Source organism: Amia ocellicauda, chromosome 5 (assembly GCF_036373705.1).
Source record: "Amia ocellicauda isolate fAmiCal2 chromosome 5, fAmiCal2.hap1, whole genome shotgun sequence".
Lineage (NCBI taxonomy): Eukaryota > Metazoa > Chordata > Actinopteri > Amiiformes > Amiidae > Amia > Amia ocellicauda.
The window spans coordinates 17,011,743-17,036,516 of record NC_089854.1 but is presented as its reverse complement, the minus strand read 5'-3'; the positions used below and the strand labels follow the sequence as shown (position 1 = coordinate 17,036,516).

At 43.5% G+C, this 24,774-nt stretch overlaps 1 protein-coding gene across 2 annotated transcripts; it reads right to left on the bottom strand.

Annotated features, from left to right (window-relative positions):
- Window positions 1-688: 688 nt before the first annotated feature.
- vwa7 (von Willebrand factor A domain containing 7) lies at window positions 689-24,774 on the bottom strand. Of its 2 annotated transcripts, XM_066704027.1 has the most exons (18): window positions 24,222-24,774; window positions 23,222-23,381; window positions 22,104-22,337; window positions 20,403-20,687; window positions 18,851-18,947; window positions 15,033-15,155; window positions 12,491-12,686; window positions 10,476-10,645; window positions 9,938-10,050; window positions 9,261-9,377; window positions 8,272-8,451; window positions 7,706-7,841; window positions 7,316-7,468; window positions 7,004-7,096; window positions 6,447-6,715; window positions 5,108-5,244; window positions 3,856-4,015; window positions 689-3,265 (listed from the first exon to the last, which is right to left on the bottom strand). In XM_066704027.1, the coding sequence occupies exons 3-18, from the start codon at window positions 22,314-22,316 to the stop codon at window positions 2,831-2,833; spliced, it is 2,877 nt and encodes a 958-aa protein (XP_066560124.1). In that variant the 5' UTR covers window positions 22,317-22,337; window positions 23,222-23,381; window positions 24,222-24,774; the 3' UTR covers window positions 689-2,830. The 2 variants fall into 2 exon arrangements, with proteins under 2 accessions (XP_066560124.1, XP_066560125.1); XM_066704028.1 differs by lacking the exon at window positions 23,222-23,381.

Genomic DNA, 24,774 nt, shown 5'->3' with positions numbered 1-24,774 from the left:
ACTTTGTGGTGAGGAACCAGGAACTGGCCTTGCGCCAGGGGATCTCCCCAGTGTTCACCCACACCTCGCCCATCAACCTCTTCGAGCCACTGCAGCAGGACCCCAATCTGCACATGGTGGCAATGAAAGACCTCCAGCGGCTAACTGCACGGCTCAGTCCCTTTACACACACGGTCTCTCAAAAGCCCAGATGCAGAAGCGGAGTATAGGCTGAATGAAGAGGCTGTACAGAACCAAACCCACATCCCCCAAAACCATTAATAAAACTGCTCTTTTCTTCTCAAGCCTGGTTGTGTGGTTGTATTCTTATTAGCTTGTGTGACTTCTGTCTTTACACTCTGTGCCCTGTAGCTCAGGACTCTGGACTTACCAATATGTCTGCCTGAAATGGGAAGCCTGAGTGGATATTCAGTTGCGGCTGAAAGAATATGAATCATTGCTTGCAGGATTCTCTTCCCTTGTCCTCCAGACACAGGCTGGTGGTGATTCCCAACACTGAACATCTTCTAAGTGCCTCCCAGTGAGCCTGATACAGCACGGTGAAACGAGCTTCACTGCCTTATCCTCATTCTCTAATTAATTATCGGTATGCAGCGTGCCATTGAAACAAGGAAGTAAAACACAGGACAGTGCTCTGATATTGTCAACGTATTAAATTAAGCATGAAAATCAAATGTACGTCTACAACATCATTTAACGGTTTGTTTACTTATTTTAGGCCTTTATTGAAAGTTACACAATGCAACAATTACAAACACCAACACACCAAACACACCAAAAGTAATACAATAATTCTGTGGTGAAGCAAAGTACAGAGAACGATTAGAATACAATTCTTACAGTACGGTAAAATAAAGCGAAATGACCAGCCTTACAAAGGTCAGCTATACCTGCCGGCTTTTTAGGGACTGTGTCGTCATAGCCGATGGTCACAATCCAGTTGTGATCACTGCTCTCCAGGATGTTGTTCCTGCATGTAAACCATCCCTGGCAGTCCCTGCAGGTCTGCATGCTCTCTGTGGAGAGACCATGGGAGACTGTGGAGACATTACTCTAAACACAGCCTCTATTTACTGCAGGGCCCTTTGCAGTGTTGAGGTCTGTGAGAGAGGCGTCCTCTAGCTCAGGGTTGCAACAGACCAGTCCTGGCAGACCTCCATCCAGTGAGGGTTTTACAGCTCCTTTACCACACACAGAGATATCATGCTCTTATTTACAGGTCTTAGGAAAATTAAAATAAGGCTAGAATGTATCATGGTGTAACGTCAGGAGTGGACAGGGAATGGAGAACCCAAGTGCCGAGCTGTCAGGTCCACACTGTGACTGTTCCTCAGATCAGCACCTACACAGGTCTCCTACACACCAGTTCTAATCTCCCCTTCTCTGGCTCTGTGCTTTCCCCGCATCTCATTATTGAATAATTGCCCAATCTGTTGTCATCCTTTAACTCACAGTTACCCCTTCCATCAGTATATATACACCTCTGTTTGTAAACTTCATTTTGAGTTCTTGTTTGCCATTATCGCAGCATTTCTGAGCCATTTGTTCTGTGTTAGATTCCTAGTTACTGACCAATACTTTCCCTACCTTGACCTTTCCTTTTGCATAACCCCTCTAGTATTATTTGCCCTAATAGCCTAAAACAAAAAATAGCCTAAAACAGGCTGCTACAGAGAGTCCAAGAATCGTGTTGAAAGAGAAAGTAACGGTTGGGGAATATGGCCACTAATTGCCACTAGGGATCAAACAAGAGATTGCATCATTGGTAGGAAACAGAGGGGTATAAATGCAGGGGCAGGTAAACGTGAGGCAGGTAGAGCAATTATTCAGACAGGGGTGATTATTCAATGATTCAACTGAGAGAACATGATGAGAGCTGGGGCATAAAAAAACAACACTTGACTAGAGCCTACAGCTGCTGGATGACAGGTCAATCCAATCCTCTGGGGAGGGTGTTGGGGGGTGAGCAGTGGTAAAGTTATGCTCTCATTGTATGATTAAGAGTCCAAGCAGGGTACAGCGTCTCTGTGAGGGAATGGTTGGAAGCTGCTTCACAGAACCAGTTTTGCAGGGGTGAGTTGATCGCAGCCCACCGGTGTTTTAGGGGGTTCATTCATTGCCAGGCGTTTGTGATGCACTGAGCAGTAATCAGATAACCCGTCCACTTCATGTCAGGCTTTTCAACACATAATTTCATTTCCACTATAAGTTCTTCATCCCCTTCAGCTGAAGTCAAATCTTTTTTTTTAAATCACTTTAATGCAGGCCAGTACCTTATAATAAGATCACCCTTCCACACAGATCGGATGTATCAAGAATATGTTTGAAAACATTGTACAGAGACTACAGAATACAGCCCTAATGAAGTATGTACATCAGAAAGTAGGGCACCTATACAAATAAATCTGTGAATCACACCTGATCATGTTTGTTAAATGAATCACATCAGCTATATCAAAGCATTGCCTAGTTGGCAGAAATAAATACAGGCATCAGTTTTTACCTTTAAAATCTACTGATGTCTACTCACAGTGCCCACAGTGTCTAAATCGTGCCCCAGTATAGATGTACAAAAATAAATGGTTTTAAATGTGTTCAAGCATACATTTTGTAACCCCCCCCCCTTTCCCACAGTAATAAATTCAAGTACAGACAAAGCCACGGCACACCAAAATACTTTATCCTGTGATGTTTACAAAATCACACACAGCAGATGTCCTTTTTAAGGGAATGTGGACATTTCCCATTAATGATCGAAAACTCAAATTGAACAGAAGAGATCAGACTCTTAAATCAGTATATATGTGAGGCTCAGATTCCCCAGACTGGTTTAAAGAAGCAGGAGCCCCAGACAGGACAGGAGGAGCACCACAGAGGCTGTGTTGGTGAACGCTTGCTCCCTCTGCTGGTGGGCTACGATGCTGCAGTGCTGCAAGTTTCCTGCCGCGTCCCACAGCAGCAGCTCTGCCTCAGTGGAGCAGCAATTGGAGGAGTAGCTGACAGCCACCCCGGTCCCCGAGCTGTCGGTGAGGTTAAGGGGGTCCCCGCCCTGACGGTGCTGCCCCTCCCGTATCCCAAAATCCCCCTGGATCCTCAGCCAGCCTCGGCCCCGACTGATCTGCACTGAGGCCAGCCCCGAGCGCCCATGGTCAGAGAGACGCAGGGAGGCAGACCAGGTGATGTTCCCGCAGCCCTCTGCCGAAAGAGAGGGGCAGGAGCCCTGGACTTGGGCGGGGGAGCAGGAGGGCGGCTGTAGGTCAGGATCCTGGGGGAGAGGAGGGGAGAAGGCAGGGTGAGAGGAGCAGCAGCAGATTGGCGTGATGTGATTCTTAGGGAGATTCGTTTTCTGCAGCTCAGGGAAAGGGAGCTGTAGTTCCAGGGTGCACAGCTACAGGCCTGGACAGCCACAGTCCAGTTTGCTTTATGGGTCTCTTTTAAATCATAAAAACTGGTGCTAAAGAGGTCCAGTTGATTGTTCCTGTAGTCAAGTCATGCCCTCAGTGGTCTAATCTAATTACAGTGGTCATTGCATAATCAATTTAAGAGCAATAATAAAACACTTGACAAGGAATACACAACAGCCCTGCAGGAACCAAAACTGTGCACCCCTAGAGTGGGTCTCTCTCTCTCTCACTCTCACACTCACACACACACACACACATACACAGATAAAAGACAAACACACACTTGTCTATTCCTCCTGGCTGTTCCTTCAATTCACATGGCCGTTTTCACAGGATCACATGCCGAGAAGAACAAATGTTAGCAAGATCAAGTAACCCACCTGTAGGCCTGAGTGGGCTGTCACTGCAATCAATACCTGAACTGGATTAATATGACATCTGACTGTCTTACCGGGTCAATCACACTGAGGTGCACGACGGCGAAGTTGGCATCTCCGTGGTCGAGCGACCGCACTGACAGGCTCATGGTGGCTGCGCTGCCCACCTCTGCCCCGTGCGGCGTCTCCAGCTCCACTGAGCCCCGTAGAGTGCCATTCTGTCCCACCGACAGCCTGTCATGAGGGTGGGAGGGGGAGACTGGTAAAATACACACATTCACAATGACACATAGCCGAGGTGTCCTCACTCAGCTCCCCATTTCCCCAGAGTCTGTAAGAATCAAACCAATCAAGTGGAAGACAAGTGGGAACCTCAAAGGACTCTGGGATACTGATACGATGCTGATATTCTCTCCTGGGTAATGGCTGTGAAACTGACCCTGAGCCAGCACCTGCCTGTACTTTGAAAGTGCAGTGTTGCATTTCACCCCTAGACATTCCCCAAAAGTGTGGCTTAGCAGTAAGTTCTATTGAGTGAGCAGGACATTGAAATAAGTCAATGTACTATGATTCTGCTCGTGTACAGCTTCTGAAATGGCAGTGTTGTCTTCAGGTGTTGCCTGAAATACATATGGTTCCATAACCAGCATGCTAACCCCATCCTTCATTTAGGAGACTTTGTTTTGTTATATGCGTTTCCTTGTGACTGTGAAGCAAAGGCTGTACGGTGCAGCTGTAAAAAAGTGTATGCTCTTTAGAGAATCAGCAGTGATTTTCAGAGAATGTGTTGGTCTTCTCTTGCTCTTGAAATAACATTCCCTCTGGGTTATGGATGTGAGAATTATAAAACATGTAGGTGGGCATTTTTAAAGAAAAAGGGCCATTATACAATTTCCGAGCTGTTCACGTAAACAGTGCAGGGCCACATGGGAACATCCCCTGGCACTGCTTCATACAGGGCCTCCAAAAACAGATTCAGCGGGTAGATGGGCAGCGTTTGCACCAGCAACTGTTTCTCCAACAAATTATATTTAGGCTCAAATATTCATATTAAAAGCTCACTATGTAGTAAAGCCTGGTGAAACCATAGCAAACCATGACCCCATAAAAGTGCATGATCCACACAAATGAGTTTTAGGGATTTTAATGTGATCGCACTTGAATACTTTGCACAGGGCCGGAGAGAGTCTCACTGCTGGGTCTTAATATATTATTGCAGTCTAATCCTTTTACTGCCATGCATCATATTGTGTATTATGTTAGTGCCATGGACTCGATGGCAGTGTGAGTGGCAGGTCATGGCCTGTGGTCTAGGGTGTTCCTTACTGTTGCGGGTCACGCTGCTTGACGAAGCCCCTGTCATCAGTTGTGGTGAGGAGGAATGCTCTTGCTGGGCCCCAATTGCAAATATCAAACCACAGCTTTGAAGTTTTCCCTGGCCAGAGCTGAGGGGAGGAGAGAACCTGCAACAAGTGGAATAAAACAAAAAAAGGTTTTGAGAGAGGAAAGGATTGGATCTGCACACATATTGCCCAGGCATTCCCCTTTACATCTCTTGCACAAACGGTAAGAGCTTAATTCTGTGTGGAAATGCACACTGGGAAAATATGCTATTTGTCATTTGGATTTCTTTTTAGGGTTCCAGCACCAAACCACACTGAAAGCTGACAGAATGGAAATGTGTTGGGGACGTATATCCAAGTTACACAGGCGTCAGGGCCAACCGCTTTACTTTTGGGTCTCGGGTATGTGTGCACCACCCTGAAACGCTTCCCCTCCACTTTGCAGTTAACGTCTCTGTGCAAACAAACTAAACAGAAGCCAGCCAAGGAATCTCACAGAACCCACATTAAAGGTGGTATACAGAGAAACAGAAAAACAGGAAACCGTGCTGCCAGTTCCTTCAGTTCTTTCAGACGTTGCTGGTCTTGACTTGAAAAATAAATGTTAATTAAGGCAGTTAGTTAAAGCCTTATAACATATTTGTATTCTGTATTCATTTGAATTATAAATCTGGAGATTTCTGCAGTCATTCATACCCTAAAAGCATAATTTTTTGTATGAATCTGACAACATGCAGTTACACTCCCTATCAAACCATTAACAATGATCCGCTAATCTGGTCAACAACCTGATACTAGGAATTAAGATTTTAGCAATATGTAAACAGCATAACGACAGCATAACGTTTCTGTAATATTGCAATCAACGCTATGCTTTTTTAAATGTTGCTTCATTGTTTCTACATTGTGCTTTTGTAGTCTACATCTATACCACAATTTATAAAAGCGTTCTTTTAAAATAAAATGGGATATAAATCTGTGTATGTGTCAGAGGGTTATGATAACATTTAAACTGTATTTTAAAAACTTGTTTACTAAATTAAATGGAATCTAACACCCCTGCTTGATAGGTGCTACCTGTGTGCTACTCACAGTAATCAATCACCAATATTAATTCCTGCAGAGGTCGGCCGTTTCATTTACATGGTGAAATCTTACTGCTTAAAGGCAATTTTAAAATCCTGTCCTGGTAACTGTGGACACACTCAGTCACACAGCATCTCAAGATTACACTTCTCAGCACACAGAGAGCCGGGGGCAGCTGTGCACTGTAAGGGTGTATGATCCGAACTGTAGTCTAGGGGAGGGGAGAAGCGTCTTGCCTGTAGCTGGACATGTACAGCTTGGATCATCTCCGTAGACACCCGCTCCAGCACACCTCCAAGTCGGTCCTGACCCGTCAGCCTCACAGAGAAAGGAACTGTGGGTAGAGTAGGGATCTCGCCTAGGAACTCCCCCAAAGAGGAGGATGAGTTGAGCACCACCCTCAGCAGGCTCTCCCCCTTGGCTCCCTGCAGAGTCACGTGACTGAAGGTGGCCCCGTCGCTGCCCGAAAGACCGGTGACTGTCAGCAACAGGAAGGTGGGCACACCTGGTGTGGGGAAGAACAATGCATAGAAAAATGAAATCCAGTAAAAATGAAAGTCACACATAAAGATTAAAAACTATCTGCTAAACAAGTGATGTATAAGTTTAACAATGTAAAGCTTGCTAATTTTGAGTTCGTGGCCTGACAAGTGTGTTGTGTTTATAGGCCCTGTGCAGAATTAAAACGGCAAATTCATAACAATCTAAGAAGAGGAATCTGATCTAAGTTACATTCCACCTGGCTATTCCTGAACATCCGTTGTTTCATGATCATATTGGATCAGTTGCTGACCTGCGACTGGGCTGCCCTCCACCCTGGACAGCCCTGGGTGGGTACCATTCACAGCTACAGCAAAGTGGTACAGGAAGTCCACACTGCTCTGACCTGGCAAAGAGAGAAAGGTGGTGCAATTCATTTAAACCATTCAGATTTCCATGTTGTAGCTTTCAACATTTATTTGAGCACCTTTTTTTTCTTGGTCAAATATTCAGGAGTGCTTGTGGAGTCATAGAGACGTGTGGTTCATAAAGTACTTAAGACACATTGATGTGAAGAGTCTTGCAAAAATCCAAGCTGCTTTTGGGCTGTGGATGCTGTACTTACCTATAACATTGACCATGATTCTTTCCTGGTTCAGAACCTCAATCTGCCACTCTCCTGGGCTGAGGGGGGGGAATAGAATGATTCTGGAAAGCCCCTCATAGCTTTGCATCGTAGCCAGGTCTCCTTTCCCCTGGAAGAGGGACTGGTTTTGGCCTGAAAGCCAGGAGGGACAGGGAGAAAGACCCAGCACAGGTCAGGATGTTACAAGCGCTTGAACAGAAATGGAAAGTATCTGCAAATTAGGGCAGTATGCTTGTGCTGTGGGTGAATTACACCAGTCACTGGAAAGATCAAATCTAAGGATTAGATTTCCCACTGTATATGTTTTTTTTGTGTTTTGGTCTTGGGTTCATGAGGCTATATTTCACTGCTTTGCAACTGCAGTGCTACCTGAGGGATTGTGCAGAATGAAGTCCCGCAGTGTCCCAACTACATGAATGGTTGTGTTGTTCACTGTGCTGTCAATGTAGAAGGAGTGAGTTGAGGAAGAGGAGGAGGCTTCCTTCTGGATGTGGAGCAGAGTGACCTGAAGGAAGACGCATCAATGACAGAAAAATGGAAACTTGAAGTGGCTATGTGGCAGTTTCTATAGACCTGCAGCTACTTCAAAACAGAATGATGCATTTTTAAAAGTAGGTGTATTGTTACTGTCATTTCTGTGCCAAAAAATCAAACTGTATAAAAAAACAAACAGCAAATCTATTTTTTGAATCGGCTTCCTCAGTTTCTCTTCATATCCTGTGTGTCGTTTGTGCACATTTTCTCAGTCCACAGCTCCACTGAGAGTGAATTACAAATATCCAAATGTTTCAACACGTGTACTCAAGTTAGTGTAGGGTAGGCCAATTGGTTGCAAAGTGACGCCAGCTAAACGTCCATGCTGGATAGGAGAGCAACCTGATTTTCAGTTATTTCAATGAATGTAGTGTGATTCGTTGTCTTTAAGGCTATCCTACCTTGCTGGAAGGCATGTTGTCCTGGACCAGAGCAGACACCGACTGGATGTCGCGATCATTGGTGAACACAGCCAGGCCCCCAGACAGAGCAGACAGGTTGGTGTAGATCAAGAACCGGTCAGGGGACAAAACCTCCCTCTTCATCCGCCTGCTGGGGTCCTCTGTCAGCAGGAAAGTCACCTGAGAAAGAGAGAAATTTCAGATCTCCATGGTCCTGTCTCACTGCCAGCTGCTGCCAAACTATCACTGTAACGGAGTGCCTGAACACTGCAAAGACATTGTAAATATATGTTCTGTGTGTCCGAGTCCTCCTTAATGTTACTGGGACACTTGCTCCAGGCACCCACAACCTTTGATGTAAAGCAGTTCTGTTCTGCCCAACATTTTAGTAGTGTGCAGACACTTTCTGCTGTGTGGTCACTATGCCTGTATTAAACCTGCTGTAAAGAGTCATTCTGAAGTAGAAGCGATGGTAATTATACTATAAATCCCCCAAATATGTCTGATATTCTTCCCACACAACCCTTGAGCCCAGGCACTACCTTGTTGTGCAAGGTACAATAGTTCCCAACATACAAAACTTGCCAGGTTGACATCTAGTCTCATTTTTATTATTAAAATAAAGCATTATTACAGATATTTGACTGGGGTATCCTCTAACACAGGGGTTCCCAATCCTGGTCCTGGAGGACCCCCTATCCTGCCGTTTTATGTTCCAACTGAGAGAAATTATTATGAGGAATTTATGCGCTGAGGAAATTTGTCAACTTAAGGGTTCATTAAGTAATTGAGACCTCAAACAGTGACTTCATAAACAAGTGCCAGATGTGGACAACAAGACGGACAGATCAGAACACATTCAGAAGTCAAACAATTTCACCACCTTGATTTAACAGGTCAGAAGAAGAGCTACCTCTTTATTAAAAAAAAAATAATAAGTCAACCTGGGAAACTTGCTGTATCCTACCCCGGCTGTGATCCTCCCTCACCTTGATGTGCTTTTCCAGGATCAGTCCCTCCACCGTGCTCTGCAGGTGTCTGTCTTTGGGAGAGGCGTCTGTGAACACGTAAATCTCCGACAGTGGGGGGCTGTGGAGAAGAGCCAGCTGGAAACACAGAACAGCAGCAGCTCAAAACTGTGTGCGCTAGTCAGCACAAAAGTGCATTTGTGATACTTAAGATGAGGAACATTTCTGAATGGTTGTTCTACAGGGTGGGCCATTTATATATGACCCATTTATTGTTGTAATAAAACAAAACAGAATGAAGAAAAGCATGTTTTTTTGTTTTATTCAAGTGAAGTACAAGCACGGGAAGGTCTACTTCACCTACTTCACTGTAAACACTTCTAAATAATCTGCACAACATAGTCAGTCAGATATAAATGGCCCATCCTGTATAAAAGGAAGATACAGAATATTTCGGTTTCATTTGAAACCATTATTCAGTGATCCATTTAGCTTAATACATTTTGTTCATTAAACTGCACTTCACTTGATACCTTTTCAAACATTTGTTGAACACTGGTTCAGTCAGGAGAAGAACTGTTAAGATTCCAGTTGATTGGGTAAAGATGGAAATAGGGGAGAAAACCATTGATTACCACTACAGAGAAATCAGTGTAGGCAGAGGCAGAGAGGATCTGCTGTAGCTGGACAATGCTTACGTGAATTGCTGACAGACACATCTCGGGCTCATCTCCTCCTCCCAGTGCCATCAGATCCCCCAGGAAGTGCATGAACTCATCAGGGTCCTCTGTCTCCTGAACAGGTCCCACACCTGGACAGGAAGAGGAGCATCGTATGTTTGCACAGTGAGAGTGGGCTGGAGTTCAGCTTGCACACTGTGGGGACACAGAAGTGCTTCTTCAGGGACTTTGGCCAGTTAGTCTACAAGTATGGAGACCTGTGTGTAAAGGCTCTGCACTTTACTGCCCCCCCCCCACCCAAGAACTGAAAGCAAGATTGGGAGTGAAACAAAAATGTGTTGGCTAATCATGCTCTAGATATTCTAATGTCTGGGTATCCAACTCTGAGAGGGACTTCTGGTTTGTGAGTTAACATAGCCCTCAATAAATGACCCAATGACTGGTCTAAGATTCTTGAGCGGCTGATTGACACGGGCACCTATTTAACCTGATTGAGTGGGGCTCTTCTGTGGTGCGGTGTAATTCTAGGGCACGGCGGGGTTCACCACCTCCTCACCAGGGTCATGAAAGGGCACCAGCATGTAAGTGGCGGGCTCGTCCACCGTGCCCTGCCTCTCCTTGATGATGGACTGGGCGCGTTGGCGGGCGGCAGAGATCTCATCGAACATGCTTCCGGTGGTGTCAATCACGAACACCAGTGCAGAGTACCGTCCCACATTCAGCAGCCTGGCCAGAACCCAAACACACACTTATCGTACACTATGCATTACACAGTGAGTAAATATGCACAGCAGAGGGTGAACAACTTTGGTCCACAGTCCAGTAGCATTTACAGGTCTCTCTGAATCATTAGTGCTGAAATGTTGTATAATTGGTCCAATTAATATATATACACTGCTCAAAAAAATTAAGGGAACACTTAAATCACACACCGGATCTCGATGAACGAAATATATTAAAGATCAAAATCTTTACTGTACATTGTGTAATTCGTTGAGAACAAAATGTCTTAACAACGGTCAATGGAAACCAAAATCACCAACCGATTGAGGGCTGGATTCAAACGCACACCGAAAATCAAAGTAAACAATTGAAAACACAGGCTGTTCCAGCTTGTGTGAACTTCATCACGGCAACTCATAATAGTGTGTATGGCCCCCACGTGCCTGTATGCACTCCCGATAATGTCTGGGGGATCTCCTCCCAGACCTGGATCAGGACATCAGTGAGCTCCTGGACAGTCTGTGGTGCTACTTGGCGGCATTGGATACATAACGTCCCAAAGGTTCTCAATTGGATTCAGGTCTGGGGAACGTGAGGGCCAGTCAATGGCACCAATGTCTTCGTCATTCAGGAACCACCTACACACTCTGGCCACATGAGGCCGGGCATTGTCCTGCACCAGGAGGAACCCAGGGCCCACTGCACCAGCGTAAGGTCTGACGATGGGTCTGAGGATTTCAGCAGTCAGGGTACCGTTGGCTAGCACGTAGAGGTCTGTGCGACCCTCCAAGGATATGCCTCCCCAGACCATCACTGACCCACCGCCAAACCAGTCATGCTGGATGATGTTGCAGGCAGCATAATGTTCACCACGGCGTCTCCAGACTCTTTCACGTCTGTCACATGTGCTCAGTGTGAACCTGCTCTCATCTGTGAAGAGAACGGGGCGCCAATGGCGGACCTGCCAATCGAGCTGCACGGTGCTGGGCTGTGAGCACAGGCCCCACTAGAGGATGTCAAGCCCTCATGGAGTCTGTTTCTGACAGTTTGGTCTGAAACATGCACACCAGTAGCCCACTGGAGGTTATTTTGTAGGGCTCTGGCAGTGCTGCTCCTGTTCCTCCTCGCACAAAGGAGCAGATACCGGTCCTGCTGCTGGGTTGATGCCCTTCTACGGCCCTGTCCAGCTCTCCTCATGTAACAGCCCGTCTCTTGGTATCTCCTCCACGCTCTTGAGACTGGGAGACACAGCAAACCTTCTTGCGACGGCACGTATGGTTGTGCCATCCTGGAGGAGCTGGACTACCTGTGCAACCTGAATGGGCTGCAGGTACCGCCTCATGCTACCAGTAGTGACAAGGACACTAGCAAAATGCAAAACTAGAGAAGAATCAGTCAGGAAGGATAAGGAGAGAGCAATTGTCTGTGGCCTCCACCTGCAAAACCATTCCCTTTTTGGGGGTTGTCTTGCTGTTGCCTCTCCAGTGCACCCGTTGTCACTTTCATTTGCACCAAAACAGGTGACATTGATTCACAATTGCTTAGGCTTCCTAACTGGACATCCCTGATTGATATCCCTGAAGTTTAATTGACTTGGTGTTATACTGTGATGATTACGTGTTCCCTTAATTTTTTTGAGCAGTGTATATATATATTCTACAAAAGCTGAAAATCTACATTTGTCATTCAAATTAAGGAAAGATATGTTCTGATTTGCAATGCATTAGCACAAAACTTGAATGTATTTCCTCTTTCTAATTAGTATCATCAAATGAGTATGATGGTCTGTAAAAGTGTTTTATAGATTGATCTGTGCTTATTTAAGCATAGGGCTTTCTTTGGTCCTACTTGAGGAAGTTGCTGTCCCCCACTGTATCTCGGAGGTCCTGCAACACAGCGACAGTGGCATTGGTTGCTAGGTGGGCGGCTTCTTCATGGAGATAGTAGTGCGGGGAGAAGATGATAGAGGTGGTGTCCTTATTGATCCCTCCTGTGGCGCTGAGGGAGCGACTTGGGTCCAGCACACCCCCGTGACTGCACTTCCCTGGAAAGAGAGAGAGAGAGAGAGAGAGAGAGAGACGCAAAGTCATGATACACAGACATTAACACAGCCAGCCACATGAATACAAACAGCCACAAATACACCCAGTCACAAAGATAAGTATACACATTATATATATACACATTATATATATACACATTATATATATATATATATATATATATATATATATATATACACACACATATACATATACGTATGTATATATGTATATATATATGTATATATATACGTATATATATATATATATATATATATATATATACGTATATGTATATATACATATATATATATGTATATATACGTATATATATATATATGTATATATATATGTATATATATATATATATATATATATACACTCACCTAAAGGATTATTAGGAACACCTGTTCAATTTCTCATTAATGCAATTATCTAACCAACCAATCACATGGCAGTTGCTTCAATGCATTTAGGGGTGTGGTCCTGGTCAAGACAATCTCCTGAACTCCAAACTGAATGTCTGAATGGAAAGAAAGGTGATTTAAGCAATTTTGAGCGTGGCATGGTTGTTGGTGCCAGACGGGCCGGTCTGAGTATTTCACAATCTGCTCAGTTACTGGGATTTTCACGCACAACCATTTCTAGGGTTTACAAAGAATGGTGTGAAAAGGGAAAAACATCCAGTATGCGGCAGTCCTGTGGGCGAAAATGCCTTGTTGATGCTAGAGGTCAGAGGAGAATGGGCCGACTGATTCAAGCTGATAGAAGAGCAACTTTGACTGAAATAACCACTCGTTACAACCGAGGTATGCAGCAAAGCATTTGTGAAGCCACAACACGTACAACCTTGAGGCGCATGGCCTACAACAGCAGAAGACCCCACCGGGTACCACTCATCTCCACTACAAATAGGAAAAAGAGGCTACAATTTGCACAAGCTCACCAAACTTGGACAGTGGAAGACTGGAAAAATGTTGCCTGGTCTGATGAGTCTCGATTTCTGTTGAGACATTCAGATGGTAGAGTCAGAATTTGGCGTAAACAGAATGAGAACATGGATCCATCATGCCTTGTTACCACTGTGCAGGCTGGTGGTGGTGGTGTAATGGTGTGGGGGATGTTTTCTTGGCACACTTTAGGCCCCTTAGTGCCAATTGGGCATCGTTTAAATGCCACGGCCTACCTGAGCATTGTTTCTGACCATGTCCATCCCTTTATGACCACCATGTACCCATCCTCTGATGGCTACTTCCAGCAGGATAATGCACCATGTCACAAAGGTCGAATCATTTCAAATTGGTTTCTTGAACATGACAATGAGTTCACTGTACTAAACTGGCCCCCACAGTCACCAGATCTCAACCCAATAGAGCATCTTTGGGATGTGGTGGAACGGGAGCTTCGTGCCCTGGATGTGCATCCCACAAATCTCCATCAACTGCAAGATGCTATCCTATCAATATGGGCCAACATTTCTAAAGAATGCTTTCAGCACCTTGTTGAATCAATGCCACGTAGAATTAAGGCAGTTCTGAAGGCGAAAGGGGGTCAAACACAGTATTAGTATGGTGTTCCTAATAATCCTTTAGGTGAGTGTTTACTTTTAAAACAAGATGACCAGAATGCACTGCATTTCACACAATGCTTTCCCACATGCACTGGTGATGGATCATCATTTTAAACAAGGGGTGTAGTGGAGCTGGAACAGGTTTCTCAATTTTAAATATTTTAAATTTATTATGATGCGTCAGCAGCCCCCCCTCAGTTGACAAATCTGATTAGGACCGCTCCAGTACCTTTTTTAAGCCACTAAACCACTGGTAACACAGATATACAGATGATAAGTACAGAGCTAGATAGAAACAGATTCGGTACACAGACAGCCACATGACACACACACAGTACCAAACACACAAGGACAGAAAGATGGACAGACAGACATACACTGTTCCATATGCACAGATAGAGTCTTAAGAGAATTTGAACAAGACAAGGAAACAAGCTGCAGGGCTCCACTTTTCATGCTTCTCAAAACTGATGACATACTTATCCTCATACGTTATTTGTATCCGTATGCAGCGTGTCATTGAAACAAGGAAACAAAACACAGGACAGTACTCCGATATTGTCAACATATTCAATTAACTATGCAGATCAAATTTGTTGGTTGTTTGTTTACTTACATTAGACCTTTTAAATTAAAAACACTCCCCAAAAAATTGGCTGACCTCATACAATAATTCTGTGGTGAAGCAAAGTACAGTGAACAATTAGAATACAATTCTTATAGTAGGGTATAATAAAGCCCTGGGCATAATGACCAGCCTTACAACGGCCCGCCCTACCTGACGGCTTTTTAGGGTCCGTGCCGTCGTAGCCGGTGGTCAGAATCCTGTTGTGGTTGATGCTCTCCAGGATGTTGTTTCTGCATAACAATCCCTTGCAGTCCCTGCAGGTCTGCATGCTCTCTGTGGAGAAACCATGGGAAACTGTGGAGATGTTCCCCTATATATAGCCTCTGTTCACTGCTGGTCTGTGAGAGGGGTGTCCAAGCTCAGGGTTGCAACATGGCATGGCACATACATATGGGCAGGTGGGGCAGAGCCCCACAAATAAATGTATCCACCCCAAAACACACAGTACTGTGCAAAAGTTTTAGGCAGGTGTGAAAAAATGCTGTAAAGTAAGAATGCTTTCAAAAATAGACATGTTAATAGATTATATTGATCAATTAACTAAATGCAAAGTGAGTGAACAGAAGAGAAATCTACATCAAATCAATATTTGGTGTGACCACCCTTTGCCTTCAAAACAGCATCAATTCTTCTAGGTACACTTGCAAAAAGTCAGGGATTTTGAAGGCATATAGTCAGGTGAATGATTAAACAATTATACCAAACGGGTGCTAATGATCATCAATTCAATATGTAGGTTGAAACACAATCATTAACTGAAACAGAAACAGCTGTGTAGGAGGAATAAAACTGGGTGAGGAACAGCCAAACTCAGCTAACAAGGTGAGGTTGCTGAAGACAGTTTACAGTCAAAAGTCATACACCAGGGCAAGACTGAGCACAGCAACAAGACACAAGGTAGTTATACTGCATCAGCAAGGTTTCTCCCAGGCAGACATTTCAAGGCAGACAGATGTTTCCAGATGTGCTGTCCAAGCTCTTTTGAAGAAGCACAAAGAAACGGGCAATATTGAGGACCGTAGATCAATATTTGTCTTCTAGGTACACTTCCACATTTTTTGAAGGAACTCGGCAGGTAGGTTGCTCCAAACATCTTGATGGATGATGGATAAGTATCTGCCTGTACTTCTCAGCATTGAAGAGACCATTAATTCTGACCAAATCCCCAACTCCATGAAATGCAGAAATGCAGCCCCAAACATGGAAGGAACCTCCACCATGCTTCACTGTTGCCTGCAGACACTCATTCATGTACCGCTCTCCAGCCCTTCGGCGAACAAACTGCCTTCTGCTACAGCCAAATATTTCTAATTTTGACTCAGCGCGCCTGCTGCCATTTTTCTGCACCCCAGTTCCTGTGTTTTCATGCATAGTTGAGCTGCTTGTCCTTGTTTCCACATTGGAGGTATGGCTTTTTGACCAGACTTCTCCGGACAGTAGATGGGTGTACCAGGGTCCCACTGTTTTCTGCCAATTCTGAGCTGATGACATTTCTGGACATCTTCAGATTCTGAAGGGAAGTAAGCATGATGTGTCTTTCATCTGCTGCAGTAAGTTTCCTTGGCCGACCACTGCATCTACGGTCCTCAATATTGCCCGTTTCTTTGTGCTTCTTCAAAAGAGCTTGACAGCACATCTGGAAATCCCTGTCTGTCTTCAGCAGCCTCACCTTGTTAGCTGAGTTTGGCTGTTCCTCACCCAGTTTGATTCCTCCTACACAGCTGTTTCTGTTTCAGTTAATGATTGTGTTTCAACCTTCATATTGAATTGATGATCATTAGCACCCGTTTGGTATAATTGTTTAATCATACACTTGACTATATGCCCACAAAATCCCTGACTTTGTGCAAGTGTACCTAGAATAATTGATGCTGTTTTGAAGGCAAAGGGCAGTTACACCACATATTGATTTGATGTAGATTTCTCTTCTGTTCACTCACTTTGCATTTAGATAATTGATAAATATAATCTATTAACATGTCTATTTTTGAAAGCATTCTTACTTTACAGCATTTTTTCACATCTGCCTAAAACTTTTGCACAGTACTGTAGTTCTTCCTCATAAACTCATTATCCAAATTAATACATCATAAATTATTTTGTAATAAATATTTTCCAGTTTCTGTTCAATCAACTAATCAAATTAGACAACAAGTGTCGATATTTCAGAGTTAAAATGACAGTCTCAATCCAGCTATTGAGCAATACTTGGGGCAGGGGAGCTCAGCTGGTGTCTAGTGGTCAAATATGGGAACTGCAAGCAGTGCAAATAAAGGTTCATAGGGATAGCCGAGTGTCTGCCCCTCACGCTGAGCACTCTTGTATCAGTCCACACCTTTAGGCAACTGTAAAGATGGTGATCAATGCAGCTGCCCCTACTGTGTGTAACTGTAGAGTTTCTTTAAAAGAAAACATTTGAACGACTGCAATTACAAGACAAGTTGGTAATTAAGCAGCTTGTCCCAGACTGACAAGACCAGGGGTGTCAGATTCCAGTCCTGGAGGGCCGCAGTGTCTGTTGGTTTTTGTTTCAACAGGAGCTCCCAATTTCTTAATTAGTGTCATTATTTACTCAGGTAGGCTCATCTAGCACTATTTTATTTTCATAGATACAATGTGTCTGACTCAAAAAACTGAACCCACAGAACGTTTCAAAGTCTGGAGAGAAGGGTTCAATTAATCAATTTAATTGTTTAATTAGACTAATTAAGGAGCTGAGAGCTGGGCTGGAACATAACCCAGGAGACACTGTGGCCCTCCAGGACTAGAGTCTGACACCCCTCGACTAGACATTAACATTACCCAAAGGACAAGGGGAAAACGTCCAACAGGACAATTTCAAGTGCTTGGTATGACTGGTATCTCTTTGGTTGCTCTACACGGAAGAGTATTACAGTAATCTGTTTTCCCTGCATATTGTTCCAGTCATCATTAGCAGGAGATATGTGGACTAATACAGTGGTAAGAGATTTGAAACAAGATTCGATTAGAGATTAGAATCACGAAACACAGGCTAAAATGAAAAGAGGACGCAACCCTCTTCCTCTTGAAGGCTGATCCTATTTCTTGATTTGGATCATTTGGAGATCTGAGCTTGGGGAATTGTGGTGGCTGTGTGAGCTGTTTCGGTAACAGGTTGGACGGAGCCGAAGTAATTAACAGTTAATTGTATGTATTGTAGCCATGCCTAGAAATAGCTGAGATGGGATAGCTGTCTCTGGGGAAGTTCCCCTTGGTGTATTGATTTTGGTATAGTCTTTTCATTTGCATGGTGTGGTATTCATTATTCTGTTTAACCCTTACTAATTTCCTTATTGTCAGTAGTTTCTTGGTAACACGTTTGTGGGGTTGTAGTTTGATTAACTTGTTTTCACATGTATTGTAATTGTTAGTTTCATTTTGCACCGTGGGTTGTACTTTCTGAGAGACATCTCCTTTTCTTACCTTTTACTGACCAGACTAAACTGGGTTTCAGTTGGTGCTTTATGCTAAGTATTAACTATAGTTTTTATTTTATGGTTTTAACTTTTGTAGTTTCTGTCTAAAATAAATATATGTGTATAGGTACCATTTTTCAGTGCACCTACTCTTTTTCTAAATTTAATTGAAGCATACTTGTTGTGGGGAATCTTGGGGTATTAATCTGAAAAGAGAGGTCCCTCTTGTAAAGAGGATGGCGTAGTCAACTCAGGGAGACTGTGATATCAGTTGTGTCTAACATCCCCCTTATTGCCATAAAGCATATAAAGGTATAAAGGTATAAAGCATCAAATGATTGTCATGTAAAAGCTGTTGGATTGTGACTTTTGAGGAGCAGATTTGAGGAATGCTGATTAAGGAAGTGCTTTTGTCAATACAATCATTCTACAGAGGATGTTGTCCTGGTGGTTTAGTTTTCAGTAGGAGGTTATGTGGTAGGGTTATTGTGATCACCATTACAGCTGTCTGTATGAGGAACTATGACTCACCTGGAGCTACTGGGGGGGCATACTCTTGGGAGCTCAGGAGATGGGGGTTAATAGTGCGATAGCCCATTTCAACCCAGTTACTGTGGCTGTAGAAATCCTGGAAGGGGAAAAGGAGCAGATGCCCCCAAAAAAGTATTAGTCTGAGAGCATTGTTTGTGCATGGTGGCACTGGAGCTATGAAGGGGAGGGGGCTGAACAAGGTGAAGGACAGGATCTGGGCCAGATTAAATGCATTTACACTGCCATTTCAAATCACATGCATCGGTAGCATTTCATCCTGCTCAGAAATGGCAATGTAAATGCTCAGCCATCGGATCAAATGCACCTCTAAGGGAGATGGTTCAGATGCGAATCAAATGCATCATAAGGTAGTATGGATGCTCGACTGGCTCAAGTTCTGGCATGCACTGCGGTGGAGTTTGTTTTAAAGGCAGGAGGCAGACAAACACCTTTCGCATCAGTGGAGCAGTTAAGAGAACACTTCCTTACTTCATTAATTATAAATACAATATCATTAAAATTAACACTGAATGGCTTGTTATTTTATGTTAGCAAAATATTATAGCGATTATGAGCCTTGCTAAGAGGACTTGGCCTTTTAGTGATGCAGTAAGATCGCTTGCATTGTAGCACAGGAGACCAGGGTTCAATTCCCCATCTCACCATGACTCAAAACCCCCAAAGTGTTAAAATATAATTGTATTTTGATTTAAAATGCTTTGGGGTGCATTGATTATAGAAGTTTTTATATAGCTCTGTGTTCTAAAGGACTAATTTAATATATATATAATTCAGTTTGGACTTCCAGGCTAGTGTGCATGTGATGACCCCTGGGCCTGCTGACAGTTGATCCTGATCGAATGGCAGTGTAGATGCAACACCACTGATCCTGATCAAATGTTCTGATGCATTTGTTCTGGATCAGAAATGTCAGTGTTAAGGCTTCTAAAGTGGTGGGATTTAACTACATTTCCTCAATGTGTTTCTGAATGTTGTGTCCCCCACCCCTGTAAATCTTCAGTGATTGTGTATGTGCCCTCTTTCTTTAACCAGCACTTACATCTCTGGTCGTGCTTCATTCATTTAGAATGTCCACGCCAGGGATACATGCCTTCAGGTCATCATTTTCTATGTGTCTTAATTGGATCTGTTTAACGGTGTTTCTCAGATCTGACAGTGCTGATCCTATAAACTGTCAGCATTGTGGCCTTTCAGCACCAACTAACGCCACCAGCCCGGGTTCTGTTTGCATTAGTGTGAAAGCACGGATGCAGGTGGAAAGTAGGTTGACCCGGGTCTAGAAGAACCCAGCTTGCTGACCTGGGTGGAGCAAGAGGAAAGGCATAGCGCACTGTGTAATTTAATTAATGTAGATCTAACCCACTTATTGAAATTGTAGTGTACAAATTCATACCCAATCCGCTGGACACCTGAGGGTCGCCTGGGGAAAGTTGACCCAGGTAGAGGATGCTATTGGGAAAGAGGTACTAGAGCTGTGTACCCTTAAGATCAGCCAATTATCCCATCTCACTCCCAACCCCTCCAATTTCACCTGCAGGGAATGGAGCAGCTGGCCCAGGCTCTTGCGTGCCCCCTGGTGGTCCCCAGCCCGCATGGCATCTTGAATGTGTTTCCAATGCCTCTGCAGCAGCTCCATGGCCTGCTGCACCCGTTCAGAGTCAAAGTGGTACTGCGGTTTGTGCTTCGTGGACATATCAAAGTCCACGTTGGCACTGGCCTGGACCACCTCGCCCACTGCCTGCCAGAACTGACGGCAGGACACCGTCTCCTCATAGCCGTAGAAACGCCGGAACAGGTCACCAGCTGTCAGCTCCCCCTGGATCAGGACAAGGGGGAGAAAGAGAGGGCAAATGGATGGATGGATTTTTCATGTTTCCTAAGATGCACTTAACACAGACATCAATGGAAACTACAGCAGAGCAGCTACAGCACAGGCAATGGCAAATCCAGGTGTATGTATATGGCGTATATATAAACTGAGATCTACTTATATAAAAAACAGTCACTATGAGATAGTGGGTTCAATAGCCACAATCGGAGAAAGCCACGGCAAATTCACACAACGGCACAAGGAATTAAAAATGTAGATATTTGTTTTCAGATGGATCGCGATGTGGGACGTTCCCAGCTGTATAGGCGAGACTATATGCAGGGGTTGACATATGTAGTACGAAAGTACACATGTGTGGCAAAATTATTCAAATGCGTAGAAGTTTTCTGTCATAATGTGCATACCTATTTTACTAGGGCCAGCAAGTGTGTACAACCTCACAGAGTGGCATGACGTGAGGGGTGGCGCCATCTCCAAGTTTACTAACCTTTCAAAACTGAGGTTGCATCATGTATGTCCCACCTCCTAAAGGCAAGTAACCAATCAGACGCATCATATACGTTCTGCCCCTGGAGAAGAACCTCACTTCACTGATTGGGTAATTTACCTACGCTTACTTTAAAAAAATAAAGCCAAGAGGAAATGCTGGAGTTTGGAAACATTGTGCAAGCGGCAAGCAACTGTAGGATATTCATCGGAAAACCATGAAATATAAGTAAAATATACTGGTTTATATATTTAAATTTTGCATAGCATAAATACTGACATTAACAACCGTACATATTGCATTTCAATTGTGCTTTTGTTGTTCCAATACACAACATTATTTATGAACGGTGAACATCAACACATACAGTACTACAGGCTAACACATGTATTACATAAAATATGCTCAGGTATCTCTGTTGTTGGTAGGATTAAAGCAAAAAGTCTTTAACGTTTCTCCAATCCGGTAAAATGCAGTAGGTTTAACAAAATATTCATGTAGAGAGATGGAAAAAATGTAATATTACTGTTGTCTCTCACGCTGCTTTTAAGTGTTAGGTGTTGGTGAGAGGGGATTTTCACAGGTCAACATTATCAGGAGCAAGTACAGAAGCCACTTGGCAGAAAACGGGTTGTCTGCTTTGATGAATATTCATATTTGCAAGCTGACCACTGAGGCATTTGACCCTAAGCCTGCAGTTGAACTGTGGTTGCTAACAGCACATCGCAGGGTCAATCAGAAAGAAAGAAGCTCATTTCAGGTTGAAAGTGGAAGTGAAGATGAGAGGGAGAGTGAGCTGGTTGACTTTTAATATGTGTTAGTACTACACAGTTCATGCAGGTACTACTACCAAAAAAATAGGACTATATGCCAGTGGTGCACCCGTGCTCTGACTGAGTCTTGGCCAGACTCACATGCAGGTGGATGTCGTCTCCCGTGGGGCCGGGCCGCGTGGCCAGGATCTCCTGGGTGACAAGCAGGAGTGCCCTCTCAGTGATGTACTGATGGGTGTAGGAATTCCAGGTCAGACCCAGGACCCTGGACACGAAGTTGGGGAAGAAGGCCCAGGCGCCAGGCACCAGCAGGAAGCCCAGGCACAGACACCACAGCAGCAGACTGGGCACCATTGTTCAGGCATGGGGCTCCGGCTGTAAACACAAGAGGTTATTTTTTCTATTCACATTCTGGATTTGAAACTATTCAAATTCGGTGACATTCAGTGATTCATTTAATTTCTTAAATAAGGCTCATTTAGACTCTGCAACTGTACAGCTGTAAAGATTCCAAATATGTTTTAGTACTTAATGGAATCTGATCGATGTTGTACTGCTGTGTATCCAGGCGTGAGCATCAGGCAGGACCACGCCAAGTGTCCTCCTGAAACCACTGCTGCACTCCCAGCTTTGAGACATGACTCAGTGAATCCTTCTGGTCCTAATCTCTAAAGACTTTGAAGCTGAAAATTTGGGAACATTTAAAAATAGACTGGATAGGATCCTTGGATCACTTAGTTATTAATGGACACCAAACAAGCAAGATGGGTCGAATGGCCTCCTCTCAATTGTAAACTTTCTTATGTTCTTTTTAATGTTCTTATGACTCCTTCAGTGCTGGCCGTAATACTGTTGTCCCAATGTGATCCTGTGCTATTGGGAAGTGCCAGTTTGTACTCTACTAGGCTATGTGTAGCATTGATATAACTATTGCCATATTTCTGAAGTACCCTTCACTGTCCCCTAAATGGAACCATGCACTGCGCATCTGTGTTTGCTTGTTTATTGCATGTTACTGATCTTTCTTCTATTTCTTGGAATGTGTATCTTTTGTGACAACAGTATATCGCCCTGGTAATTAATAAATAAATACATTAATGCAGAGCCCATTTTACATCATAAATGATCTCCTCTACAATCTAAGATCCCCATTCGCTCTGGTTATAAAGTGTAAAAAGAAAGAAAGACATTTTAAAGCAGGGCCTACTGTGCCCATGCTTTTTACAATTTTAAAATGTATTCTTAATTCAATTTTTTACCTGCTTTGAAAATCTTGGTGCTGCTACAGCGAGTGCTGCATTAAAACAGTAGTAGCTAGTGCATGACATGGAGTGCTGTGGGAGCATGAAGTTTCGTAACCATTCTTGATTATGATACTTCCAGGTTCCAGGTTCTGGGGTTGTTCTGCTGTGAACTACACTGTAGTGAAGAGAGCAGTTCTCAGGCTTATACTGTGGCTAAACGGCCTTATCTCTTCACCTACAGCCTTTCATATCTGTCTCAACATACTCCCCCCCAAGGCCCTTGCAGTTGCACACTAGAGTCTCAATTACAGTCGTCACATACTGCGGCAAGCCACGGTGGCAGATATAACTGAGTTGATGACATAAGATGAAGTAGTTTGATATGTTGATATGTATTATTATTTCATTCATATTGAAACAATCTACATACACAGCTTTCCTCATATACACAATATTAGATCACTCTAAAACTTAATCTGCACATTAGAGTGAATAAAAAAAAAGTATAAGAGAGAATTGGCATGGTCTACAGGTGTCATCTAAACAGACAAGACTTTAGGAGGCGTCGAAAGGTAAGGTGGTATGATCTTGCCAGAATTGTAATTTGGCAATTTGCAATGATCTTTAAAATAAAATAGATTGCATGAAGAATATGGAAAAAAAATGGTGCTTTTTTCCCCTCCCTGGTTTATTCCAGAACACCTGTTAATTTGGTTCATGAAAATGACATTGTGTAGACTTCTTGTTTTATAATCAAAGATATTAAAAATAAATTAAGAATCAGATTAAGATTGAGAGAAAACTGAAACAAAGAAGAGGAACAATAATATATTTAAATTCACAAAACTCGTGCCTATAATTAATTTATACAATAAAATCAGAAAGACAACTCATTGGTTTAGTTTTTTTTTTTTTATATATATATAAATGCATCTACCTAGAATATGACCATGTTTTGCTAACTATTTTCGTAAAAGTAATTCAAATGTTACCTAACTGAAAGATGAGTACTCACCACTTGCTGAAGACAGATTTGGCTTTTTTTCTAACTCGTCTGAGTTTTTCAGCTATGTATTTTCAAATTCAGGTCCAGCCATTGCAAGAAATTTGCAGTTAACTGTTTTTCCCACCTCCAGTACTACGGTGCTCTGGTTTTGTCAGACACTCTGATGTTTTCAACTTCACCTCTCTAGCTTACAGATCGATCTCTATCTCTCTCTGTCTGTCTGCGGTTTCCAAAACCACCCTCTCACTGACAGGCAAGAACACAGTTCAGTCTGTGTAGCTTATAACAGCTTTGGTGCTTGGTGCTTTTATCCCCCCCTTCGTGTTTCTGTTGCTGTGGTGTAGAGAGAGGATTTCCAAGCCTTTCTTACTCCTGGAAAGGCAAAGAAAAAAAAACTACATCTGCTGAAAGGCCAAGGATTGGGGGAACAATAGTTGTGACTCAGAGCGGAGGCAGCAAAGCTTTCTTGAGGGGGAAAAAGAAAGAAAGAAGAATGCATTGAGTTACCACTCAGTGAGAGGGCTTTCTCATTAAAACCTTCGTCACGTTTCAGTAGAGGAGA

Bases quoted from the DNA above. Each gene is read 5' to 3' on its own strand.
- vwa7 (XM_066704027.1), bottom strand. From the start codon at position 22,316: ATGGTGCCCAGTCTGCTGCTGTGGTGTCTGTGCCTGGGCTTCCTGCTG. The intron at 10,051-10,475 runs GTGAGGAGGTGG...CTTCCTGTCCAG, and splicing joins GGTGCCCTTTCATGACCCTG to GTGTGGGACCTGTTCAGGAG. The intron at 5,245-6,446 runs GCAAGACGCTTC...CACTTGTTGCAG, and splicing joins CTGTACATGTCCAGCTACAG to GTTCTCTCCTCCCCTCAGCT.